The sequence below is a fragment of the Pithys albifrons genome, chromosome 1, assembly GCF_047495875.1.
Source record: "Pithys albifrons albifrons isolate INPA30051 chromosome 1, PitAlb_v1, whole genome shotgun sequence".
Lineage (NCBI taxonomy): Eukaryota > Metazoa > Chordata > Aves > Passeriformes > Thamnophilidae > Pithys > Pithys albifrons.
The window spans coordinates 11,929,887-11,953,020 of NC_092458.1; the positions used below are offsets into that span (position 1 = coordinate 11,929,887).

Sequence of the window (23,134 nt, forward strand, 5' to 3'; positions counted from 1 at the left end):
TAGAATCATAGAATAGCTTAGTTTGGAAGGAACCTTTGAGGTAATTTAGTACAATTCCCCTATAATGAGCAGGAAGATCTTCAACTAGATGGGGTTGCTCAAAGCCACATTGAACCTGGCCTTGAATGTTTCCAGGGATTGGGCATCTATCTGGGAAACCTGTTCCAGTGTCTCATCACCTTCACTGTTCTTTTCTTTATATCTACTAAATCTACCCTCTTCTGGTTTAAAACCATTATCCCCTGTCCTGTTGCAACAGACCCTACTAAAAAGTGTGTCTCCATCTTTCTTAAAATGAAATACCTCCTTTCAGTACTAAAAGACTGCAGTAAGGTCTCCCCAGAGTCTTCTTTCTGTAAGGTGAAGAACCCCAACTCTGTCAGCTTGTCTTTGTAGGGAAGGTGTTCCAGCTCTCTGATCATTTTTGTGACCCTCATCTGTACCTCCTCTAACAGGTCTGTGTCTTTCCTGTGCTGAGGACCCCAGAGCCTGACACAGTACTCAGGGTGAGGGTTTCACTAGAGTGGAGTAAAGGGGCAGAATCACATCCCTTGACCTGCTGGCCATGCTGCTTTTGATGCAGCCCAGAAGACAGTTGGCTTTGTGGGCTGTGACCATACACTGCCAGCTCATGTCCAGCTGCTCATCAACCAGCACTCCCAAGTCCTTCTCAGCAGGACTACTCTGAGTCCATTCATCTCCAGCCTGTATGGATGCTGGTGGCTGTCCAGATCCAGGTGCAGGACCTCATGGGCCCACTTCTTGAGCTTGTCCAGGTCCCTCCTGCTGGCACCATATCCATCAGGTGTGTCAGCTGCAAATTTTCTGAGGGTGCACTCAATATCACTGTGTGTCATTGATGAAGATGTTGAGCAGTGTTGGTCCCAATATGGAGCCCCGAGGGACAGCACTTGTCTCCAGTCTCCATCTGGGCATTGAGCCATGTTCAGGAACTTTGAGCTTTGAAGAGTAAATACTATTTTTGTATTCTTCTTGCTGTTTCCTCCTCCTAGGAAAGGCCAGCTATCTGGAGAATCTTTCAGGTTTGAATCACACACAAGAACAGTTTTTATTTTCACAACACATGTATACATGGATAAATATAAACTGTGAAATTAATTTTAGATATATTGAGTCTGAAAAGTGTAGTTTTAAGCATAAAAACTGAATAAAATACAAATTCATAAATGTTTTAAAAGAAAAGGCATTTCACAAAGTCAGGAACCCTGGGCTTCTATTTGGTTTCTACGGCTGGCCCCATCATTTCATGTACCTTTTGGTTCAGTTTGAATGGGAAATACTCAATTCTGCTCTTCAGACTATATATACCTGGGAGGTTATTGATAAGAAGTAAATTATTTCACATCTACATTCTTGCATTGAGTGATCAGACTGTGATTTTTTCTGTGTTCTAGGGTATACAGTGTGAAGGAATAGCTGGGACAATTGAATTCTAAAATGTTGTAGTACAGTGTATTGAAGGAAGTGAAGGTAATAGCTGTAATTGAGGTACATCTTGTGTTTTACTGTCCATCCTGTTTCTAAGTCTGGCACCAATTTTGACAATAGATATAAATAATATTTTACAATACGTGTCTATGATAATCATTCTATCAGTGCATCATGCCACATCTATGCTGCTACTTTGGTAGGAGAATAAGAATCTATTATGTTCTTAAATTATTACAGACTGATGTAGGCCCTTTGCAGAGACACTCTGAATGTGCACCTCATGTTCCCATCACTTTTGAATGGTGTGGAATGAAAACGTATGGTAAGAAGTTACAGGTAACCACCCAGTTGGTCTGGTAACATCAGAGAACTGTGTAAACAGAGAATTTCAAGTTTTATCAGTGTGAAATTGGCTTGGGCACTTTGGGCATGCGGAAATACAAATGAAATAAAATTCCATCACAGCCATTTGTGCCTCAAGTTAAAAACAGAGTGACGGCTGTTAAACATTTTCTGTTTAAAAAACCAAACACACAGCAGTGAAATGTAGAACTATCACTGTCTGTTTGAGAGAGCTGGAGATGCCCTCTGGTCTGGAGAGATCCAGAAAAATGAAAGATGTACTCTACAACTCTCTTCTACTTCAGATGATGTCACATGAAAATATTCATGAGTAGAGATTAGTGGATCAATTTATGTACTGGAAAATTTAGAAAACTGTTTTAGAAGTTGGATTTCCTTGTGGTTCTTTGACTGTACTTCAAAACTTGTTGAGAATGACATTAGAACATGCATGTACTTGCTGGGTATTTGGTTCCTGCAGGTGTTTGAGTAATTACATTTACTGGCATAGGTATTGTGAAAAGTGAAAATTCATTATTTTTGAGTAACATGCATTTGCTCCAAACATGCTTGTGTGGAAATTAAGTCAGAGTACAGAAGCATCTGTCTTATCTTTACAACCATACTGATGCTGTTACTGGGTGCTCTTCATAATGTTTCCATCCTCCCATGCTCAGAAGGCCCTTTTGTCACAGCAAGTGCAGTTAGCACTTCCAGAACACATTTGGCTATTCCCACACTTGTAGAGGAATGCATAGAATGTAACACCTCATATGTAATCCCTCTCCTTCACTGTATTGCAGACACATTACCATTAATGAAGAACATTACTAACAACTCCTAGTAAAATGTGCAGTGGTTACTGAGAAGGGACCACCTCCCAAAGGAATTTCTTTAACCAGCATATCATTTAAAATATTCTACAATTGCACTGCAGTAGGTAATTAGAATGATTTCAAGTTGATGAGGAGTTACTATTTTTATATGTATGATAGAGATGCGTCAGGTTTGTTTCTTGTTCTCTTGTTTTCCTGACTCATATCTTTCAGATTCTGTAATCAACATCTTTTTGTTCCCTTGTCACTCCCCCATTTGCTACCAGAAACTAGACCAAGAATCAGTTATCCTCTCTTGGCGTAATGTGTTCAGTTGAAAGAGGATGTAATTTCCAGGCAGAACATTACACAGTTTCTTTACCAATACAGTTACTCCGTGCAAGGTTTTTAATTTGCTGTCTGATGGCACACCAGTACCATTCTGGTGATGCTTCTTTACAATTCCTCTATAGAATATACTGTGTTTTTTCTCATTTTAGGGAAGTAAATATTCTCTTTATTAGGAGAAAAAAAATGGTAGTGAAATTCCCTTTAGGTGTGTCTACATTTTAGTGACATTTCAATTCTTTGTGTGTCATGTGCACAAGTAGTGAGAAAAATAAACATTTAACAGCAAATCTTCATGAGAAAGTGGTAACTCAAGTCAGATGGCTTTTATGGAGTAAAACTGGGAAGAGAGAAAGAGAGGAGCTCATTTTCTTTTGTTCATTGGCTTAGGTATCTCTGGAGCAGAGGTGTTACTGAATGAGGTTTGATTGGATCAGTTTCCTAAATATCTCATATTTATAACTCTCTTTCACAATCCTGTCCCACTTCACTGTGCTTGTGTTTGGAAGCACTGGTAGGCACTACTACTACTTTCTGAGTTAGAGCAAGTGATAAATTAGGGCCTCAACCCTAATTCCACTCCTCAAGCATCTGACTAGGTTTTAAGGTGTGTTATGAACCTGTTGGTGTAGGGACTTGAATAGGATTTGGGATTTAGAGGTCACAGGAGTAGTTTTCACCTCTCTTTTATTGAAGAAGAGAGAGTGACTGATCATGTTCTTGCCAGTGCCCAGTAGGATATGCTGGTGTTTTCTCAGCTTTGCACTGGAGCTGGAGGTGGTATTGTCAGAGAGAAAAAATGAGAGGAAGGGGATAAAAATCTCAATGCTAATTCTGAATATTGGTAAGGTAGCTGTGCATTTGCCAGTGAGACATACAACTATACGTGGCTGAGCTGCTTTTTGTGGTAATTTCTTGAGAAGATAAGGAGATATGCACATAATTGGGAATAATCAAGCATTTATAAATAATATAACTACCATAGAAAAAGAGAAGATGAGTGGGGATCACTAGAAAATAAGTACTATCTGCAAATGTTTTGATCTACATGGCCTGTGCTCTGACGCATCTGTAGACACTGAAATGTCACATTTATTGTGAAAGTTAGGGATTTATGCACCAGAGAAGTACTAAAAATAAGTAGGTACTAGGGGTGTTCAGACAAGCAGATACACTGTAGCCAAATTGTTACTGAAAGTTTGACCATCCCATGAAGGTTCCCAAAAGTAGTATTTGAAACTGTTCTAGAGCTGATTTAGCACATGATTGAGCTCATCAGAATGAAAGGTGACCAAATACTTGTAAATAGTGGCTCATGTTAAATGGCAGGGTATCTCACTGAAAATAAAGGTCAGATGGGATACTCGGTAGATATTTAGAAGTATGTATTTCTGTTTGCTGCTTTCTTGTACAAATTGAACTATTGAACCTGGATTTCTCATATAATGATGTCTCATTCTTTTGAAAATTGATATGTTGGAAGGGAAGGACAATACAGGGAGTGTGAGTACAGGAGGAACAGGGAGGATCTGGGCATCTTACAGGCACAGTTCCCTACAGTGCCATATGTCTTTGGTCTGCTGTGTGCCACAGAGCCAGCCTCTCCTCCTCTCTGCTAACTTTAAAATGGTATGATAGCCACTTCTGCTGAATCCAATTGTCTTGGTTATTCCTATACTTTGGGTGAAGTTCTGACTTTTCATCATAGTTTTGGGATTGCTGGTTGACAGCCAGCTTGGTATGGTACAGCTTGGTATGATACAGTGGCCTGTATCAAGAATACTGTGGCCAGCAGGACAAGGAAAATGTTTGTCCCTCTGTACTCAGCACTGGTGAGGCTGCCTCAGTCCAGTTCCAGCCCTCACTTCAAAAAGACATTGAGGTGCTGGGGCAGGTCCAGAGAAGGGCAGTGCAGCTGGTAAAGGTTCTAGAGGGTAAGTCCTATGAGGAGTGGCTGAGGGAGCTGGGATTGTTTAGTCTAGAGAAGAGTCTCAGGGTAGACCTTATCCCTCTCTACAGCTACCTGAAACGAGGTTGTAGTGAGATGGAGGTCAGTCTCTTCTGCCATGTCTCAAGTGAAGGGCAAGAGGAAATAGCCTAAAGTTGCATCAGATGAGGTTCAGATTAGATGTTAGGAATAAAAACATTCACTGAAAGAGGAGTTAGGCACTGGAATAGGTTGCCTAGGGATGTGGTGAAGTCACCATTCCTGGAGATGTTCAAGAAGTGTCTGGATGTGGCACTTGTGTTTAGAGGTGTTTATGGTGATGCTGGGTTGAGGGTTGGACTAGATGATCTTGAAAGTCTCTTCCAGCCTTGATGATTTGCGAAGAGAGAAGATAATCCTTAACTTTACTGCTAAATCTAGTTCTCCGTTCATTCATTTAATTGTAATGCATATGATCTAATGTTGGGGTTAGAAGCCTAAATGCAGTCCCAGTCATTTAAGGGAAGGTGTTATTGATGCTAATTGAACATATGCTGTGTACATTTCCCCATGCAAGTTTTGCAGCTTGTTCCACCAGGCATGTGACACTGTGCATCTGCTGACATGAACTGAACCTTTGTCTTCTGTACAATTTCCTTTAGTAAGGTGAATTTGAAGAAGCAGAGCTGGATAAATATGCAGTTACAGACTGAGAGCTGAGACAACCCTGCCTCTGAAAAGAAAGAAAAATTAGTTGGGCTTTCTGAATTTTTACTGTTCATTTGTACACTTTGCCCCCAATATGTTCCAGTTAAGCTCTGAATAGAAATGGGAATTCAGAGTTACATGTCCTCTACTTGTTTATTTTGACAGGGAGCAGTTCTTTGGATCTGTTTTTGCTTGCATTACTTGCCATTGTATTTCATTATTCATTTTCCTTAACACTGAGAGTGACTATGATTTTTATCTGGGCTTGCATTTTTGTGTGGGCTCCAAATTGCTCTTTGTTTTTAGTCACTGACTTTTATATACTTTTTAGGTTGTTGCAGCAGTGGAAAACATCTAAATAAACTGTAGCATATGCATTGTGGAGCTATGGGCTTACAGACTAGATGCTTTTGAGTTGGCATCAGTATATCTTTTAAGTGAAGGAGCTTATTGCTGCCCCTCCTTATGCCAACCTCTGCTGATTTTTCTCATATAAATACTGTCTCTAACATGGTCCTCTGAGTCCATGGATTTTTTTTCAGTATAGCATACGTTCATGAAGATTTATAAGACAAGTAAGGCTGAGATAAATTCTGCTCCTTTACCCTGCATTAATAAATCTTGGATATACTGTGTCAGATAGGTCAGAGAGAAAAACTGTTTATCTTGCTGATTTTCAGTTTGAAACTTCCCTCCTGTGCCCTCCAATTCAAATTTTTCATGAAAACATGTATTTTTCTGAGGATTTTTTTTTCCTTCTGGGAAAACAAAAACTAATATCTCTCAGCCTGGGGAAAAAAAAAAGACTTAATGTTTTAAGCTAGGAAAAGTCCCAGCTGCTGCAGGATAGAGATTGAAAGACTCAGGCTCGCACTCTGCTGCACAGATGTTTGTCAAAGTGAAGGTGTCAGGAGCTTTCCCAGGCAGAGAGATAAGAAGGCAAAAACCCCAAACCTTCTATTTATTTTTCTTCCCAGTAAAGAAATTTGCTGATTTTTTTTTGTTGTGATTTTTTTTCCAAATTTGACTTTTTGCCACTGGTAAGACAAGAACAAAATGGAAATACATGAAGCTTGAAAGGACACAGTTTTTCTAACATTGAAACAGGGCAAATAATTTATTATCTTCAAAACTTTAGAAAGTTTTTAGAAGTCTGTTCCTTTTTAAATTTTTACTGTGAGGGATTTTTTATATAAGCCTATGCAGTGCTCAGAGAATTTATTTTCAGGATTTTCTTGTATCACATAGCAGGTTTTACTTGTCTGTTTACATCAGAAAAACTTTATTAAGCATATCTGTTCTGCCAGTTAAAAACAAATTAATACTTTTAAAAGCAAATTTTTACTCATTACCATTTTGACTCATTACCAATCTCACTATAAAAAAAAAATTGTCTTTTTACTAAATAGTATTCTGGTAAGTAGTGAGAAGCTTTGGCTGTGAAGCAGCGTGCAGTTTTCTTCAGTGCTATATGAACACAGAACAGGAGAAAATGCCAAAGGCTTCGTGGAGAAATCAGTGACACTGCTAATGTAACCATGGGAAAATGAGTGTATAACTCATCACATTTAAAGGAAGGATTTGTGTAACTTTAGAGAATCTACCTTGTGTGAAGGTATATTTTTGGAAGGGGGAGAAAGAGAATGGGGGGGAGGGATGGACAATAAAGGAATGCTTTGCCTGTGGAGCTCATTGGGCAGGAGAGGCAGGAGTTTTTCAGCTTCCTTCACAATGTAGGGAAGAGCTCTTGCTGAAATTCATAAGATAAACTGGAAAATGCTACAATCCGCATTTTCATACACAAATGTCACAAGACAGTTACCGGAGATGGAGTCATGACCAGAGTTCTTCATTATTAGGGCAGTTGCTTCTTAAGATGCTGACTCTTGTGAATTTAGGATACTGCATGCATGTTTGATGCTAAGTTCCACTGAACTTAGAAATTATTGCTGAGACAAAAATAAATTAAAAAAAATCTATCTAATGACATTTCCTTAGAGTGCATTTAAAATAGCTGTTGACTTTAAGTACATATAAATATATTTGGTATTTTGTCATATTAGTGTAACACATGGAAATCTTGGCTTTCATTTTAAAACATTGCTCATGACCATTGGCTGTAGCTGAGAAAACCAGTGTTGGGAAGCAAAAGACACATACAGAGGCTCTAAAACATTTTGTAAAATTAGGTGTATCTGATTTTTTTTCCTAAATCTTTGAGAGAACCCTCGTGTAACAGAGGGATTCTTGGTTATGTTCTGTCAAGTTTGTCTTTAGTACTTGATGGAGTACTGCCCCTTTGATTCTGAATGCTCAGCTACACTGTCCTGTACTTTGCAAATAATCCCCATAACTGTCTGATGATCCTATAGTGACTTAAAAATGTTTGTTTTATGATGGTTCAAAGTCAAAGTATAGATACCAATAAATATATCCCATGTGAAAAGCTTTCTGTGAACCTTTTTCAAGGTACTGGCATTGCAGCCTACTAATTTCCATATTCTACTTGCTTTCACAGTGGTTTGCTAACATATAACAGGAGTGTAATGTGCATTGTGTGCTTATTTAAAAAATTCAGTTGAAAATCAGACTTATTTCTGTTACTTTGTGTGTTGCTCCTTTCAAAAAATGCATTAGGGAAGTATTCCTGATTATTTCTTCTTGCCTTAGGGAGAACAATTTTCTATAGTTTTTTCAAAGGCACAATTTAGGTGGACCTGTTGTGATTGGTGCCAGAAGGTTAATGTCTCTAAATACTGATTAGGAAAGATAAATTGACTCCAGATAGATTCATTTTATCAGAGCTGTGGTACTATATTGATCTTTGTATAATGCTTTTACGCTGAAAAGGCTACCTCGAGATTTAATGGAGACCTAATCTCTTGCTGAAGGTTTTTAAGAATAGATTAGATAAATGTCCATGTCACTATTTCTGTGCAGGAAGTTGACCCAAGTGTTCTCTACAGAGCTCCTCATGTCTTTTTTCTGTGTGGTTTAGATTTTGAACACCTGTTCCTGTTTCTTAATAAAAAAGTATGTAAGCTGGATGATCAGTGATACAAAGGATGGGTAACTATTACAGAGAGACATTATTAGAAAGTAGATCCATTGGTCAAGATTTTCAAAGACATAGCATCTCAGTTATTGGGGCACCAACCTGTCCAGGGAGAGACTGCACAGTGATTTCATTTCCGTGCATTGAGGGTCCCTGTCTCATTTCATTTCTTCATCAAGGCTCTGAACAGGCATATTGTGGACTAGTTTAATTAGACATGGGCCCTGAACCATCTCTGTGACCACCGGTGGATCTCCTGAATTCCCGTTACCGGAATTTCCTCTTCATTTGAAGAGCTCATCCCCTGTTCACACTTGAGACCAACCTGGGGGAAAAGATCTGAGTGAGATGTAAAGGAACTTGATTGCAGCTTCACTTGCCAATACAGGCGTGCCAGCCACTTTATTGATACACAGTAAGTCCAGTGCCAGCTACATGCTGGTGGCTGTGTGTCTGTTCTGCCACTAGCCCACCCTGTACTGTGGGAATTAAAAGTAATTCTTCTTCTTAAATCAAGATAAGATGGTATTTTGATTACTAATAGCATCAAACTACTCTATTTCCTTCATATTAAAAGATTACTTTTTATTTAGTTAATGCCAAGAGGCAATCAATTTTCTCCTGCCCACAGTGGACCAAAGGCAGTTTTAGAACTGCTTTTTCTATTTTTCCTTTCTCAAATTATAGCATCAAGGCTCCTGTTTGGTGTTTTGATTCTTTTTAAGTGCAGCTAAAATATTTTCATTGACTGTAGTTGTTTTCATGTATTAGTGCAGACACTTTTTGATCTGTTCTAGTGTTGACAGTTCATCAGTTATGAAAGCACTCCAAAAAGAAAATGTTGTTCAGTCTTTCTTGAAGCTTTTAAGCCTGTGCCCATCATCCTGGTTTCTGAGTGTCTTCCACTTGGAGAGAAGGGCAGCAGCAGGGTCCCTGATGTACCATGGTCTATTTAAATCAGGAACTTGCCTACCCTTTGTGTTTACGGAAACTCCTGTCACACTGTGGATACTGCTATAATGTGAAAAGTAATGTCTGTATTTTGTCTTGCACCTGCTACTTGACATTACTGTTTCACAAATCCTGTCATCAGTGTCAAAGTAGCAAATATGTCCTGAAGCACAGAAGGAGTGGTTCCCTCTAATTTTGGTGTGCCTAGACACATTTTTTGCTTCCAGTATTGACACAAGGCATGTGCTCCATCAAAATAAGACCTGGCCCACTCTCTCAGGAGTTTTTTTTAAGGGTTTTGTTGGAGAGTGGAGGTTGGAGTTTTGGTTAGTTTGTTGGTTTGGAGAGTTTAATATTATTTTATTAGATTACTATGACTTGGGATTTCTTATGACATAGGAAATTCTGTGCTAATGTAGACACTGAAGGAAGCAGAGCTGTTCCTCATGGTAATGCAGCCATTTTAAATGTATTGCAAGTTAAAAAATATTCAAATGATGTAAAACTATATATGCTTTCATTCCAGTAATGCTAAAATAACCGAAGAGATTTTTTCCCCAACTTTTCCAACACAACTATCTCTAGTCAGGAGTCCAAATGCAAAAAGGTTAAAGAATACACTAAAAAAACCACAAACAAACAAATCAAATAAAAAATGAAGATCGAGAACTTTATTCTTAGTTTTGGTGTGATGGTTTGAAAAATGCTGAAACTAATAAAGATTCTGGGATTTTAAGGATATTTATAGGCAGCATGCATAAAGTGAAGGCAGGCATTCTCTTTGTACTCTCTTTAGTGTTTCTTTTGGTGCAGCTGTGCTGTGTTCATGTTAGACCTGCAGCTTCCTGCTCAGCAGGAGTTCAGTGGCCTGGGGCAGGCCTGAAAAGCTGCTCCTTCCCAGCTCTTCTCCTCGAAGGGGTAGGCTCTTCTGACATTCCCTCCCTCCATCTGTGGCTTTCTGCAGCCCTGACCTCACTCCAGAGCCCAAGTCCCTCATTCCCTCTTTCCTAAGGTTTGGTTCTTACCCTTACAGTATGTTTTACCTGCATTTTCCCACCAGTTAATGCAAATCCCTCACAACAAAGAATCATGGGAGAACATACATGAAAGTACAAAAGTAGTTTTTTTATTCCAACATACATACTTGGAGACCAAGTAAATCCGTAATCTGCTGGGGAAGGTGTAGGCAAGGGGAGTGAAAATGTCATGTGTGCTTAAGATTCCTCTAGCCACAGGAATTGAGTAGCGTTTGCCAGCTGAATTAGAACATTGCCCAAAGTAAGTTGTTTTGCTTTGGTTTGTTTGTTGGTTTTTTTAAAAAGAGTTCATACCTATCTAGTTACAGTTATAGTCTAAATCTGTATCCTGCTGTTTTCTAATGTGCAACAATTTTGTTCAGCTAGTTGGGACATGGCTCATTTGTATAGAAATAAACCTTGAGAATAGGTTTCAATAGAAATGGTGGATTTTTCTAGATTGCAGTCTAGTTTGGAACTACACTTTTTAGGTTTGTTTTCCTAAAAGACAGGGCAGTTTACTGATGATAGACTCAGCTTGTATAAAGTGATATATTACCTTCGCTTTCAGAATAGCTGGGCAGTATCAACAGATGTGCATCAAATCTTATTAGTAGCCAGCAAGCAAATTGTGGAGGGTGGTTTTGATGTTTGGTGGTTTGGGGTTTTGTTTGTTTTTTGTTTGTTTTTTTTTTTTAATTTGTATCAGAACTAGGGAAAGTTATTGTAAAGTGTTATTTCATTAAAAAAGCTGAGGTTACTGTGGAAATGCAGCTGTCTTTTGAAGGAGGTGAGGTTTCCAGCAGTTTTGCCTTCTAGGCAGGCTTCATGGCAACTCAGAAATACTTCCTAGATAAGGAATTTAATTCACATACCAGTATGACCAAATTCTTATTGTTTCACAGTAAAGGAATTGTGTATAATGCAGGTTTTATACTTCTAGCAGCTGCGTCACTCAAACCTATGCAGCTGAACTTTGTAATTCCTCTGTGTTTAATTTTAACAATCAGTAATGCCTTAGTCCAAAGGGACTGAAGCCTAGGACTGAAGAAGATGCACTAACCACAGGTTAACAAAGAGTCTGCTGGGAAGAAAAGAAAGAACAACCCACTTTTGTCTGATGGATTTTCTCAAGTGGTGGTGTTGTGTACACTGTGTGTTGTTGAGAATGTTGTTTCCTGCACACTTGGCTTTCCCCACACCTCACCTGGTTTCTCACATTGTCCTGGGAAGGGTTTGGGTCAGGCACTGCTCCTTCCCAGGGGACTGCAATGCTCCAGCTCTGATCCAACCTGCGCACAGCCCTTCTAGCTTTGACTTCAGCTCTGCCCTTTTCACATTATTTCTTCTGCCATAAGCATATTCATCAGGAAATTCCCAGAGAGGGGAATGCTGAAAATTGTTTGCTGCATCAGAGGAAGCAGCATTTAAGGGGAAAGCTGCCTCCGTTGTGCTTGTGATGCTGGTGGGCTGAGGTGAACATACATGAGCCAGCTGTCACCTGGAAGGTGTGCTGGTTTAAAGGTGAACCAACAGGGGAAATGAACTCATCACAAGAGAGATTATAAGTCAGAGTTAAATTTAATAATAATATTACAATAAATACACTGGCACAAAAGGGAAATTGCTTTCAACTCACAAAAACACAGCAGTATAACCCACTGTCCTGGGGCACAAACCCAAGGGGGGTTATTTGCCCTTGTGCTGAGACCCCCTGTGGCTCCCCCAAGTCCAGAGCAAAAGGAAATGAAAAAATGTTGGTGTTGGCTGTAGTCTGTCCGAGACCAGTGATCTCCTCCTGTTTGAGATCCTGCTGCTTCTCTGGATCCAAGGAGAGAAGTTCCCGAGGTCTTCTTACCCACTACTTATGTACCCTCAGGGAGCACTCAGTCCCTCCCCCTGGGCAGGGACTCACACAGTGGGTGATTAACTCTGGGAGCCAGGGGGTGTTGAACTGTTGATGGCCCATTAGCAGCTCCGCCCCCTCAGGCTGGGTGTGAAGTTGATAATGACTCCCTGGGCAGCTGCTGCTAATGGTCCATTGTCCTTGGGGAATGAATAGAGAGGGTAGAATACACAGCTTTGATCACCCCCACACTGGTCCCTCCTGCTGAACTAGGACAGAAGGTCATGGCTGTAGCTGAGGGATACCCTTGAATGAATACAATTTTTCTGCCATCAGCTGCCAACTGATAAGCACAAAGAAGTGCTGATTTAAGTCAAAGTGAAATAAAGACAGCAACATAAGCCATAAGGAAAAATTAAATGATAGTCCAAGGCTTCTCAATGAATATAATAATCTGCATCACTGATGGAGATCTTGTGTGTTTTTGACTGAGGCCAGGTGAAAGGGAGAAAGACAGTGATGAGCAATGCCTGTAGGCTCAGCCTCTCCTGTTTCATATTGCTTTATGTGACAAAATCTATAGCTCCTGTTTCTCTGATTGAAATTTTTTATCTTCCATCCTTTTGGCATCTTGTAGTGCTTTGGAAGTTACTGCATGGGGACAGGGAATTTCAACAAGTTTATATAAATAGATATTTCAAGATGGACATTGATGGTCACAGAAATAGCTAAGTGAAACCAGCACCCTCTTCTTCAGCAGAGCAGCTCCAAGTGTATCTTCAGAAGTAAATTAGCTTCAAATGGTGACCCAAAGAAGGGACTTCCAGAGCACAGCGTAACTGTCAGTGAATGAAGTGCAGTCTCGTCTTCATTGTGCACTTTCAGCAGAATTGAGCAATGGCTTTTGCTTGAGAGTCTCAATTACTTGCAGTATTGCACAGACCAGAGAGACTGCAACTTGACAGCACACAGGCTGGGGATGAGGGGCTGGCACTTGGGCAATGTGTTGCTCTTGGTGAGTTAAGTGAACCAACAAGTGCTCAAGAAAGCTCACACTTTGTTCTTTATGGAGTCATTGGAACTAATTTTCAAGACAGAATTGATTGCACTTTTAGAAGATACATTCTATTTTGTTTTCTATAAATGCAATTAGATCCAATTACTAGTGGCTATTAAGAGGAAATGGCCATGAATAGAATTACTGTGAAGAAGTATTTTGGAAATCTCACAGTGTTAACTTTATCCATTTCTGTTTAGACAGTTGAGCTATGGGTCTGATAATAATCTCTCACATAACTCCTTTCTTCATACTGTGTGAAAATAACCCTTAATTGTAGAACATGACAAACTTTCTTCCCTAAATGGACAAGAAACACATTTCTCGTAAGCAAAGGAAGTTGCCAATAGATGGGGAGAGGAGTTCTCTTTGCTCTACAGCCCTGTAAAGAGCAGATCATCTCTTAAGTAAAAAACCCACTGAATTAAAATATTTTAAAGGATCTGTATGAATTTGTGAGTTATGTTTTTGATTAATAAAAAGTGTCCTTGCATGTAAGTAACATGAAAGGAACATCCATTCTTATAGATAATCCACCAGACCATGTATAAATAAAGTGCTGAAAATCCTATTTTTGTTGCATGTTCACTTCAAGCATATTTGATTGGGTATTTTTTGATCATGTGAAGCCTAATACTGTCCCGAAAATGATGTATAAAGCACAGATGCTGTTGTACTTTTTTTAGTGCATATTATATTAATTATGAAAAACATATTGGATTAGAGTTTCATAGTATATTCACTGTTAAGTGACATAATATGAAATCAGTGGTCAAGAGTTCCTGAATGTTAACTTTAGGTACGCCACTACCTGTTTTGAGCTAATTCCCTGTACCTAATTTGTGATGCTTCATCTTATGCTGAGCAGCACCTCTACCTACCAAACAGACCTGTTGATTTCCAGAAATATAAATTGAATAAAGAATTACTGAAAGTAAATAGTAACAGAATTTAGCCTGCGCAGTCTATCTTTGTCATAGGAGGTGTTGGTATGTGGTCTTGTGCAAAGCAAGAGAACAATCTGTCATTAAAAAAATTTACAAAGTTTCCTTCCTTACTTCCTGCCTGCCTGCCTTCCTTCCTGCCTGCCTTCCCGCCTGCCTGCCTCACTTCCTTCCTCCTTTCTTTCTTGAAATTTGTATATCCTCAGCATGGAAATGCTGTTGCCTCGTTTGTAGAACCATGATGGAGAAAAATTTAGGCCTTTAAAAGGTCCGTAGAAGAACTGGGATTTGATAGTGTAACTCCCAATTAAATGGTGTTCATGATGACACTGCAGGTGAATGTCTACTTTAACCCAAAATATCAAAATTTAAATAATCTCACAAGGCTAACTGCTCAATTCTTGTCAGAATTCAGTAGATCAGTACAAATATTACAGTATTCTATAGGCTGTGTGGTTAACTGACAGAGTCCTGAAAAGATGACCTAATTTTTCAAATAGAAAAGTCTTTTTGGCATTCACCAAACACGGAAATGCTCACCACTTTGGAAAAACAGGTCACGTAGCAATTTAATGTGCATTCAGGAGTTCAATTCTAGACTCTTGGTCTTTTAAATATTCATTGTGTTAGTCTTAATACATAGATGTCCAGGGAGTGATGTATGCATTGCAGTGAAAAATACAGCAAACATATAAATTAGTAAGTATTGAACAGATCAAGTCCATTTCTGAAAAACAAACTGATGTGCACAGAGTCTGGGCAGGTGTCCTTCAAGAAACACAGAATGGGTTATCAAAGACAAAAACATGCAGCTTCCTTCACTTTGACAGTTGTTGTCTTTTGATTGTTTCTTTTGTCTTGCTAATATTCTCTAGTGGAATCTGTTGAAGGAGCAGTATATCATTGAGCTACAGAAAGAAGACATGAAGTGACAATTTTATACACAAAAGGCCGGATGAAACTGCTGCAGCTTTCATCAGTTTGTGGTTTAAACATTTGCAAACTGGAAATCAAAATAGCAGTCCATATCTAATAGCACTTTGGACTGATACAATGCTATTTTGAATAAATATTTGCTAATTAATTAGAAAATATGCAGTTGGTATTAAGTACAGGTACTAATGCTTTGCCTGTTTCCCAAGAATGTTTCAGATATTAATTATATTCTCAAAACACACTGCAGTTAATAAGTACTAAGCATTATTATTATGAATTGGGTTCATTTAATATGTAAAACTGCTAGAATTGGCTAAGTCTTTAATCACATTGTGAATATTTCAGCAGTGTTCATGCCTGATGTACCTTGAATCAGCAGTCATTTCAAAACATATTTGTTTTTACAGACTCTAATTGATCATGTCTTTTGCTGGGGAGGAGGAGAACTTGAACTGACCTCAGACCTCTTGGCAGATCTCCTAAGTTTTAACTTTTCACTGAGATTCCTCTAAGTCTTATTTTCACATGCAACTCTTTTTCCTGTTGCCTTGGGGTAAAATTTAAATGTAAATTATTGCAGAAAAACACTGTATTTTACATAAAAATTTGACTTTTTTTCCTCATTTTTTGTCTCAGTAGACTTCAATGGGATGTCAGAATATCAATAAATGGGTCTTTGGAGAATAAGGTTCTCTGACTCCAAAGAAGTTTAAGTCATTTATCAAAAGGCTGCTGTGCAGCAGAAATTTGAATATATCGCATGAAAAATAATTTGAAAATTATATATTTAAAGCCAGAACACAGTGGTAGTAGGGAACATTATGAAAACAAGCTGTACTCTCAGGTTTGTGTAAGCAGGCTACCAACTATTAGTATTGCCAAGAAGTGATAAAATTTCTCTTATAAACTCAGTCTTAGCAACACAAAATATCAGAAGGTGTGAAAAGACTGGGCATATTAATCAATCAAAGTATGACTTTGAGTTATAACCTTGTCGTGTGGCTAAGAAAAGGGAAAATCTAATCATAGACCATATCAGGCAATGAATTACTAGCATTATATTGCTGAACTCTTACCTGGAATACCTTATCCATTTATTCAGCCTTATTTCAGAGACATGAATTCTCACTGGAGCAGGTGCAGAAAAAGGGGAATTAACACAACCAGCACTTAACAATTCTACCTCGAGTATCACAGATAAGTGAGTGCTGGGAGCCCTTGTGGCCAGGAGGGACAGTGATACCCTGAGATGCATTGGGAAAAGCGTGGCTGGCAGGTCGAGGGAGGTGATCCTCTCCCTCTACCTGGCCCTAGTGAGGCCACTTCTGAAGTGCTGTGTCCAGTTCTGGACTCCTCAGTACCAGAAAGACAAGGAGCTACTGGAGAGGGTCCAGCGAAGGTCATGAACATGTTGAGAGGTCTGGAGCATCTCTCTGATGAGGAGAGACTGTGGGAGCTGGGCCTGTTTAGTCTTGAGAAGACAGAGAGGGGATCTCATCAATACATACAGTTATCTCAAAGGTGGCTGCCGAGAGGGTGGTGCCCAGAAACAGGACAAGGAGTAAAGGCCATAAACTAAAACATAAGGACTTCCACCTCAACATGAGGAAGAACTTAGGTACTCTGAGAGTGGCAGAGCACTGGAACAGACTGCCCAGGCAGGTTGTGGAGTCTCCTTCTCTTGAGAAATTCAAAACCCACCTGGATGTGTTCCTGTATAACCTGCCCTAGGTGACCCTGCCTTGGCAGGCAGCTTGGACTGGATGATCTCCAGAAGTCCATTCCAACCCTAATGATTCTTTGATTCTGTGGTATGCTGTATATAAATGCAGAGTGCAAGTGGAGTTGATCAAACCATTGTTAAAAAAATAAAAAGGAATGTTAGTTTTAAATTCAAAGGGTATTAACTGACAAAGTCAGAATTTGTTGAGCTGTTAAGTAATGTTCTGGATTTGGTTTTCAATAGAAGTTGAGGGAAAAGTACAGGGAAATGGCTTGTGTTCTCTCATGACCCATAATTGCAAAGATGAGAGTTCATCAACAAAGATCCATTTCACTCCTCTGTGGTATGTTCATACTGTAAAAGAGCACTTAAGACGCTGGCTTGCATAACTAGAAAAACATGTTGAAACAGATTATTTGGTAACCTTATTGCCCTAAAAGTGAAACAGATACACTGTGTTAATTTTTGAGTTTTTGCCATATTACAAAACCAGTAAAGAAAAGGTACGTGTTCATTAATCTTTATCTAGAGTGGTGTCTATGTTAGAATATTAGTCCCTATGGGAGACCCTTTATATTGCTTTGAAAATTAAAAGATCAAAAGGTACAAGTTAAAGCAGGCCTGTGTCTTAATCCCTAGTATTTTTTGAGATCTAATAAATAAAAAACTTTTTTGTTGACTTTTCAGTGTAAAAGATGCTGCTGAAGGAAATAATGATAGCCAGCCTTTTGACGTAATCCTTTCAAGAACAAACCTGCCTCCACTATTGCTTAAAATTTTTGGTCCTTAATACCTTAGTGAAAACTTGGATGTTATATAGGTTGTCAGAACAATAATTTCTCTGAGACTCTAATCCATCTGAACCAATCTGGACCTGCTCTACCAAACAACAAGTTCCCAGTGGGAGTTCAGATCAGATGGGTCATGTGAAGGTGGTCAGGTATCATCCAGTGGGTATGACTGGAATGCAGTGCTTTATCCTGGCAGTTAGTCATCCTCCCTTTCCAAATACTGCTTTCACCTCCACACCTGAATCACAGTCTTGTGACCATGGATGAAGGCTAAGCAGTACCTTTTAGGTTTATGGCACCTTGCTATCAAGAGCATCCAGCAAAAAAACCTCCATTGTTAAGTCTGCAAAATTAGATGACCATGCATGTTTAGATGTGCCCAGCAGCATGCAGGTGGATACATTTTGGTTCCCTGGTGCAGCCTCAGCATTTGGGTGAACAAACCACAGTCTTTTGGGCTGAGAGGCTGTGGCAGTCCCTAGCCTTTGTGAAATATGCCCCACACCCTTCTGAGTTCTAGTGCTGTGACCATCTCACTCCATGTTCCTGCAACAGTTTGTTCAGTGTTATTTCTCTTCACTTCCTGTTTCAATTTTTTCTTTTGCCTCTTACAGATGGACAAAAGAGGAAGAAATCATTAAGAAAGAAACTGGACTCTTTAGGAAAGGAGAAGAACAGAGACAAAGGTAAAATAAAATGAGTGCATGTTTAGTGATCAGGTCTTAGTTCTGCATAGGAGATTTCTGTAGTCTTAAAAATACACTTTTGGAGTAGAAGAATATTGCTGAGCTGATGTACTGGCTAGGTATTTATTTTCAAGCTGAAAAATATGTTTTATCTTTTCTGTTTGACCTTAGTATAATCCAGATCTCTTCAACTGAAAGATATTTTTTTTTCTGGAAGAAAAGAAAGGTTAAAGGATTGCACCTTTTCTCCATTGTTGTTTCTCCCTGTTTTCACCGTCCAGTGCAGAGTGTGGTCTGGATAACATGATATAGTTCTTTACCTGTATTTGCACTCTCCTCTTTGAATTTACAAAGCATGTGAACCTGTGAACCCAACACTGCCCAAGCAAATCAGTTGGTTTGCTTTTCTTTCTTTGACCTTAGGAAAATAGCCATTGTTTAAAATACATAAATGCTTCAGTGCTACTGCTCATTTGGATTTTAATAAACTCCATGTGACATGGATTTACAGATATGGTTGTACTCTTTTGTTTGGACACTAATCAGCTTTATGGGCTGGGTCCTAATCTAAGACCTGAACTTGACCTGTAATTTGGAGCCATTTGAACTAAATCTGAGACACTGAAAAGTGTCTGTGAAATTGCAGTTTTATGCATGTAGGTAATTTTGCGTCTAATTTTGTGTTCCCTTTTGAAAAAGAAGTTCTAGAAAAATGGTAGTAAATCTCAGTGTGGACATCCCAGTTTCATAAACACACACAGAAACACAAAAATTTATGATAAGAGAAGTGAACTGGTTACTCTGATGTTACCCCTTTTAGTCTAGTTTGGGAGAAGGATGGAACTTTGAAATTCCATTGAAAAAATTATCATGCTCATTTCAAAGTTACTGTAGATATTTTTCAAGAAGAAAATATTTTTCTTTTAATTTTTATTTCTTTGATGACTTCAAATATGTGATTATTTTTTTTCTTGATTTAAAACTGGTTATGGAAAATATTTGTATTAATCTTTCTAAAATTGAATGTCCCCTCACACATTTGTTTTGATAAATCTAGTGGCTTCCTGTGTTACATTGCAAGTACCAAACTTTTCCTTTTTTACAAGATTACTTGATGTAGGGCTGAGCTCATATGCAGAAGGAGTCTTTAAGGAAGGAGTTCAATGATTTTATAGCCACCTTTGGGGAAAAATCCTTTTTTTACTGTTCCTGTTAATGCATTACAATTGACTTGGCTACACTGTAATTAATCAGTCATTATGTTCCTCAGTCATCCGTGCAGTTAAAAGTGCAAAGCAACATAGTTCTGTGCAAACCTTCCCTGCTTTTCAGTACATTTGCCAGATATTGATCTTTTTAGCAGCTGTGGGGTGCTCTTCTGCATCAGAAAAGGCTAACCATATCCTGCTCTTCTTTTCAGCTTTTATTTTTTCTCCCATATGGGTAGCACAACTTTGGTACTCTCCTTTGAAAGTTTCTCTTCAGAAGTTTAAGAAAACTTAAAAAACTTAAGAGTTTAAATGCATTTTACTTTTTTATTCTCACATCTTTCATTGGTGTAGCAGATTTTAACAAAGATAAATTACTTTGATAATTCACCAAAGCCAGAATTTTGCTGTGTCACCCAAAGCTGGTGGATCTTTGCAATTGCAGCTTCAGAGCTCCACTAATGCCTCTTTGGTGTGGTGCCCTGAAAAGTGGTAGCATCCTTTGGGTGGTTGATACAAATGCTTAACCCAGAGCTGGTCTTTATTCCTTTAAGTTCTCTGTTACTGAAGATCATTAAAACAATAATTTTTCTTACACTGCCGTGTATTCTTTTGTGTTTTCCTTATAGCCACGCTGACCTCTGTTTCTAATAATTATACAGCTGCACTGGTTGAGCACTTACAGATAGTACTATTTTCTTCTGTTACACTTCTGTTCATGAATTTTCTTGTGAGTCTATCTTGTACGGTAGCATTTATACTTTATTCAGTTAGTAGCTTTGGGGAATATACTTTCTGTTTTTATTCCAAAGGGTTTTCTGAGTGCACTTTGCCTTTTAGGTCTCACTTGTTGCCCACAGTGAAAGTCAGCACTTTCTACTTATTCATCCTTGTTTATATTTATCTACTTCCTGGTTTTCAGCATTGCTCAAACATTCTGGTTAACTATACCAAGCATTTTTAGAAATCACTATGCTGATTCTCCTGATTTTAATTCCTTTTTTTTAGTTCTTATTTGAAATTGTGCCATGTGAGCCATTATCCTGGCACAGTGGTTGAAAGGTGACTGGTTTCCTGTGGGAAGCAGCAGCACCAGCATCTCCCCAAGCCTCAGGAGTCAGGAGGGATGGCATTACCCATCTTTCAGGTGATGAGCTGGCTCTGGAAAGAAAAATGTAGGGCCTTGTGCTGCTGGTCTCCATAAAGATGAGCCTACCACGCTCACCATTGAGTCCCAGCACATTCCATGGAGAGTTGTCTTCCATGTCACCTACAGTCAGAGTTAACTTTCCTTGGCATGTGTGTCACAGCAAGCTGGAAGTTTTATCCTGGGGTGTTCCATGGTGGTTCTTTAAAGTAAGCATTTCTACTGCTTGTTTTGTGAAGAGAATATCTTCCATTTCTGGGCAACCAGTCCAAAACAAACACTCCTCACTGTGGATGTGAATGTGCTCTCACGAAAGTCTGGGAGCACACACTTACCCTCCTGGGCAGGTCCCTAGTCCTCATGCCTAAAAGGAATGCCTTCCTTCAGTTTCTTTTTGGAGTTTTGTGGTGGTTTCTCTAAGTAACTAGTCCAGCTGCACTGTTGTGAGAACATGAGACCAGGCCACAGGACACCAGATAGGAAGCTGATTTCCAGATACTTTATACAGAGTAGGTGCATCTACCCTGATGCAGAGTTCATTTCCATCCCTTCAGTATCACTTTTGTAGGCACAGTTGCAGTTGGAAGAGTATTTAATTAATTCCAAACATTTTGTGTTTTCTCTAACCCAGCCTGGGAGACCCCACATACCAGGACAAGTAACAGCTTAGAGGGACATGTTTTTAGGTCCTGCCTGGAATATGTGCCACCTGAAAAGTCTCCTTTGGTAAAGATAGACTCCTGAAGGTTAATCCTGACAGTCTTGCAGCACTATGTGATCATGTGTGTGGGTTGCAGCCAAAGATAACAGAGATGTGCCTGATCCAGGAAGCCACAGAGGTGGAAAAAAAGGGCCACCAGGCTGATTACCAGGAATGCACAATGGCCTTACTGCAGGTCTTGCCAGATAAACCCCCTCCTTTAGCACTGGCATGCACTGAACCATGCCAGGCTGCAGACTTCTGGGGTTGTTCTCTCTGGAGAGGTACCACAAACCTGGGGTTTGTGCCCAAGACTCCACCAGGTGTCTGTACTTAAGATGCATAACTGAAAGGAATGATACTCATTTTCCTGGGACTGTTTGGAGGTTTAATCACTTTTATTTTAGGACTGTCTGATCTGTAGTTTTTACTCTCTAAACTTCACATTTTAGTCAGATGGATTGATCAGTCAACCTGTGTAGCTGGTAAGTGAGAGTTTCAGCAAACTTTTAGAATTCTGAAGGCTAATAAAGACACTAAAATAGAATTCAATGCACTTTAAATGAGTTTCATATCTTTATTTTGTCCTTTTTGACGTCTGTCACTGTCTCATTAAAAGGGGAGAAATTCTAAAACAAGTGGGTTTTTTTTTTCAATTGTTTTTACAACTCTGAGTGACTCACTGGAGCAGGATATAGTAAAACTTGCCGGATGTAAACAGACTAAACAGGAGAACAGCACTCCACCCAGGTATTTAAGTGATATTTTCAGCTTCCATCATTCAAGTGTTTTTGCTTTACCCTTCCCGACCTCCTTGTTAATAATGGCCATCATGACTCTCAATCCTACTGTCTACATACGTCTCCAAACATTTGCTTTGGCTGCTGACAGGCACTACTTGGGGTGGAGGAGCAGTAACATGTCCATGCTGCTTGGAATAAGAAATTCTCAGGATGCTATGCATGCTGCTGGCTGGATACTGTTCCCTTACAAATTCGCTGCTAATTTTGATGGCAGCTGAAGCAGAGTATTTTGTCCATCTCCTGCCAGTGATACGGGTATCAGCGTAAGCATGCCTACTTTTAAAGTACACACAGGCATTCCAGAGAGAGATGCTTCCCAGAAATTATTTGTTCTAGAAGATTTTATCAGTAAAACAGCTCCATTTTGCCTTGGTTCCTGTAAACCCTCTGGGTGAATGAAGAGACCTGCTCAGAAATAATAATCACTTGTTACCTGATTGGTTGAGCAGCTGAGAAGTATCCCTTTTGCTTATGTTTCTCTGTGGAATGTAAATACTCAGCACATTTATCTGTGGCACCTTAGCAGAGCTGCTGTGTATGCTGGACTTCCTGAGAAAAGGCGTTCCTAGTAACTGTCTGGCATATGCAAATCCAGTAGTAGATGTCTGATTTTATTTTAGTTAAATATTCTTGAAAATTTCTTCTGTGTTTACTTCCCATCCATGCCTAGTAAATTAAG

General features: G+C 39.2%; 1 protein-coding gene across 5 annotated transcripts in view; it reads left to right on the plus strand.

Moving 5' to 3' along the window:
- ARHGAP6 (Rho GTPase activating protein 6) overlaps window positions 1-23,134 on the plus strand; it is a 310,649-nt gene that overhangs the window by 250,617 nt on the left and 36,898 nt on the right. For all 5 annotated transcript variants that reach the window (XM_071562475.1, XM_071562829.1, XM_071562561.1 and 2 more), the window contains exon 3: window positions 18,526-18,597. In XM_071562475.1, coding sequence (XP_071418576.1) covers window positions 18,526-18,597 — 72 coding nt within the window. The remainder of the gene's footprint in view (window positions 1-18,525; window positions 18,598-23,134) is intronic.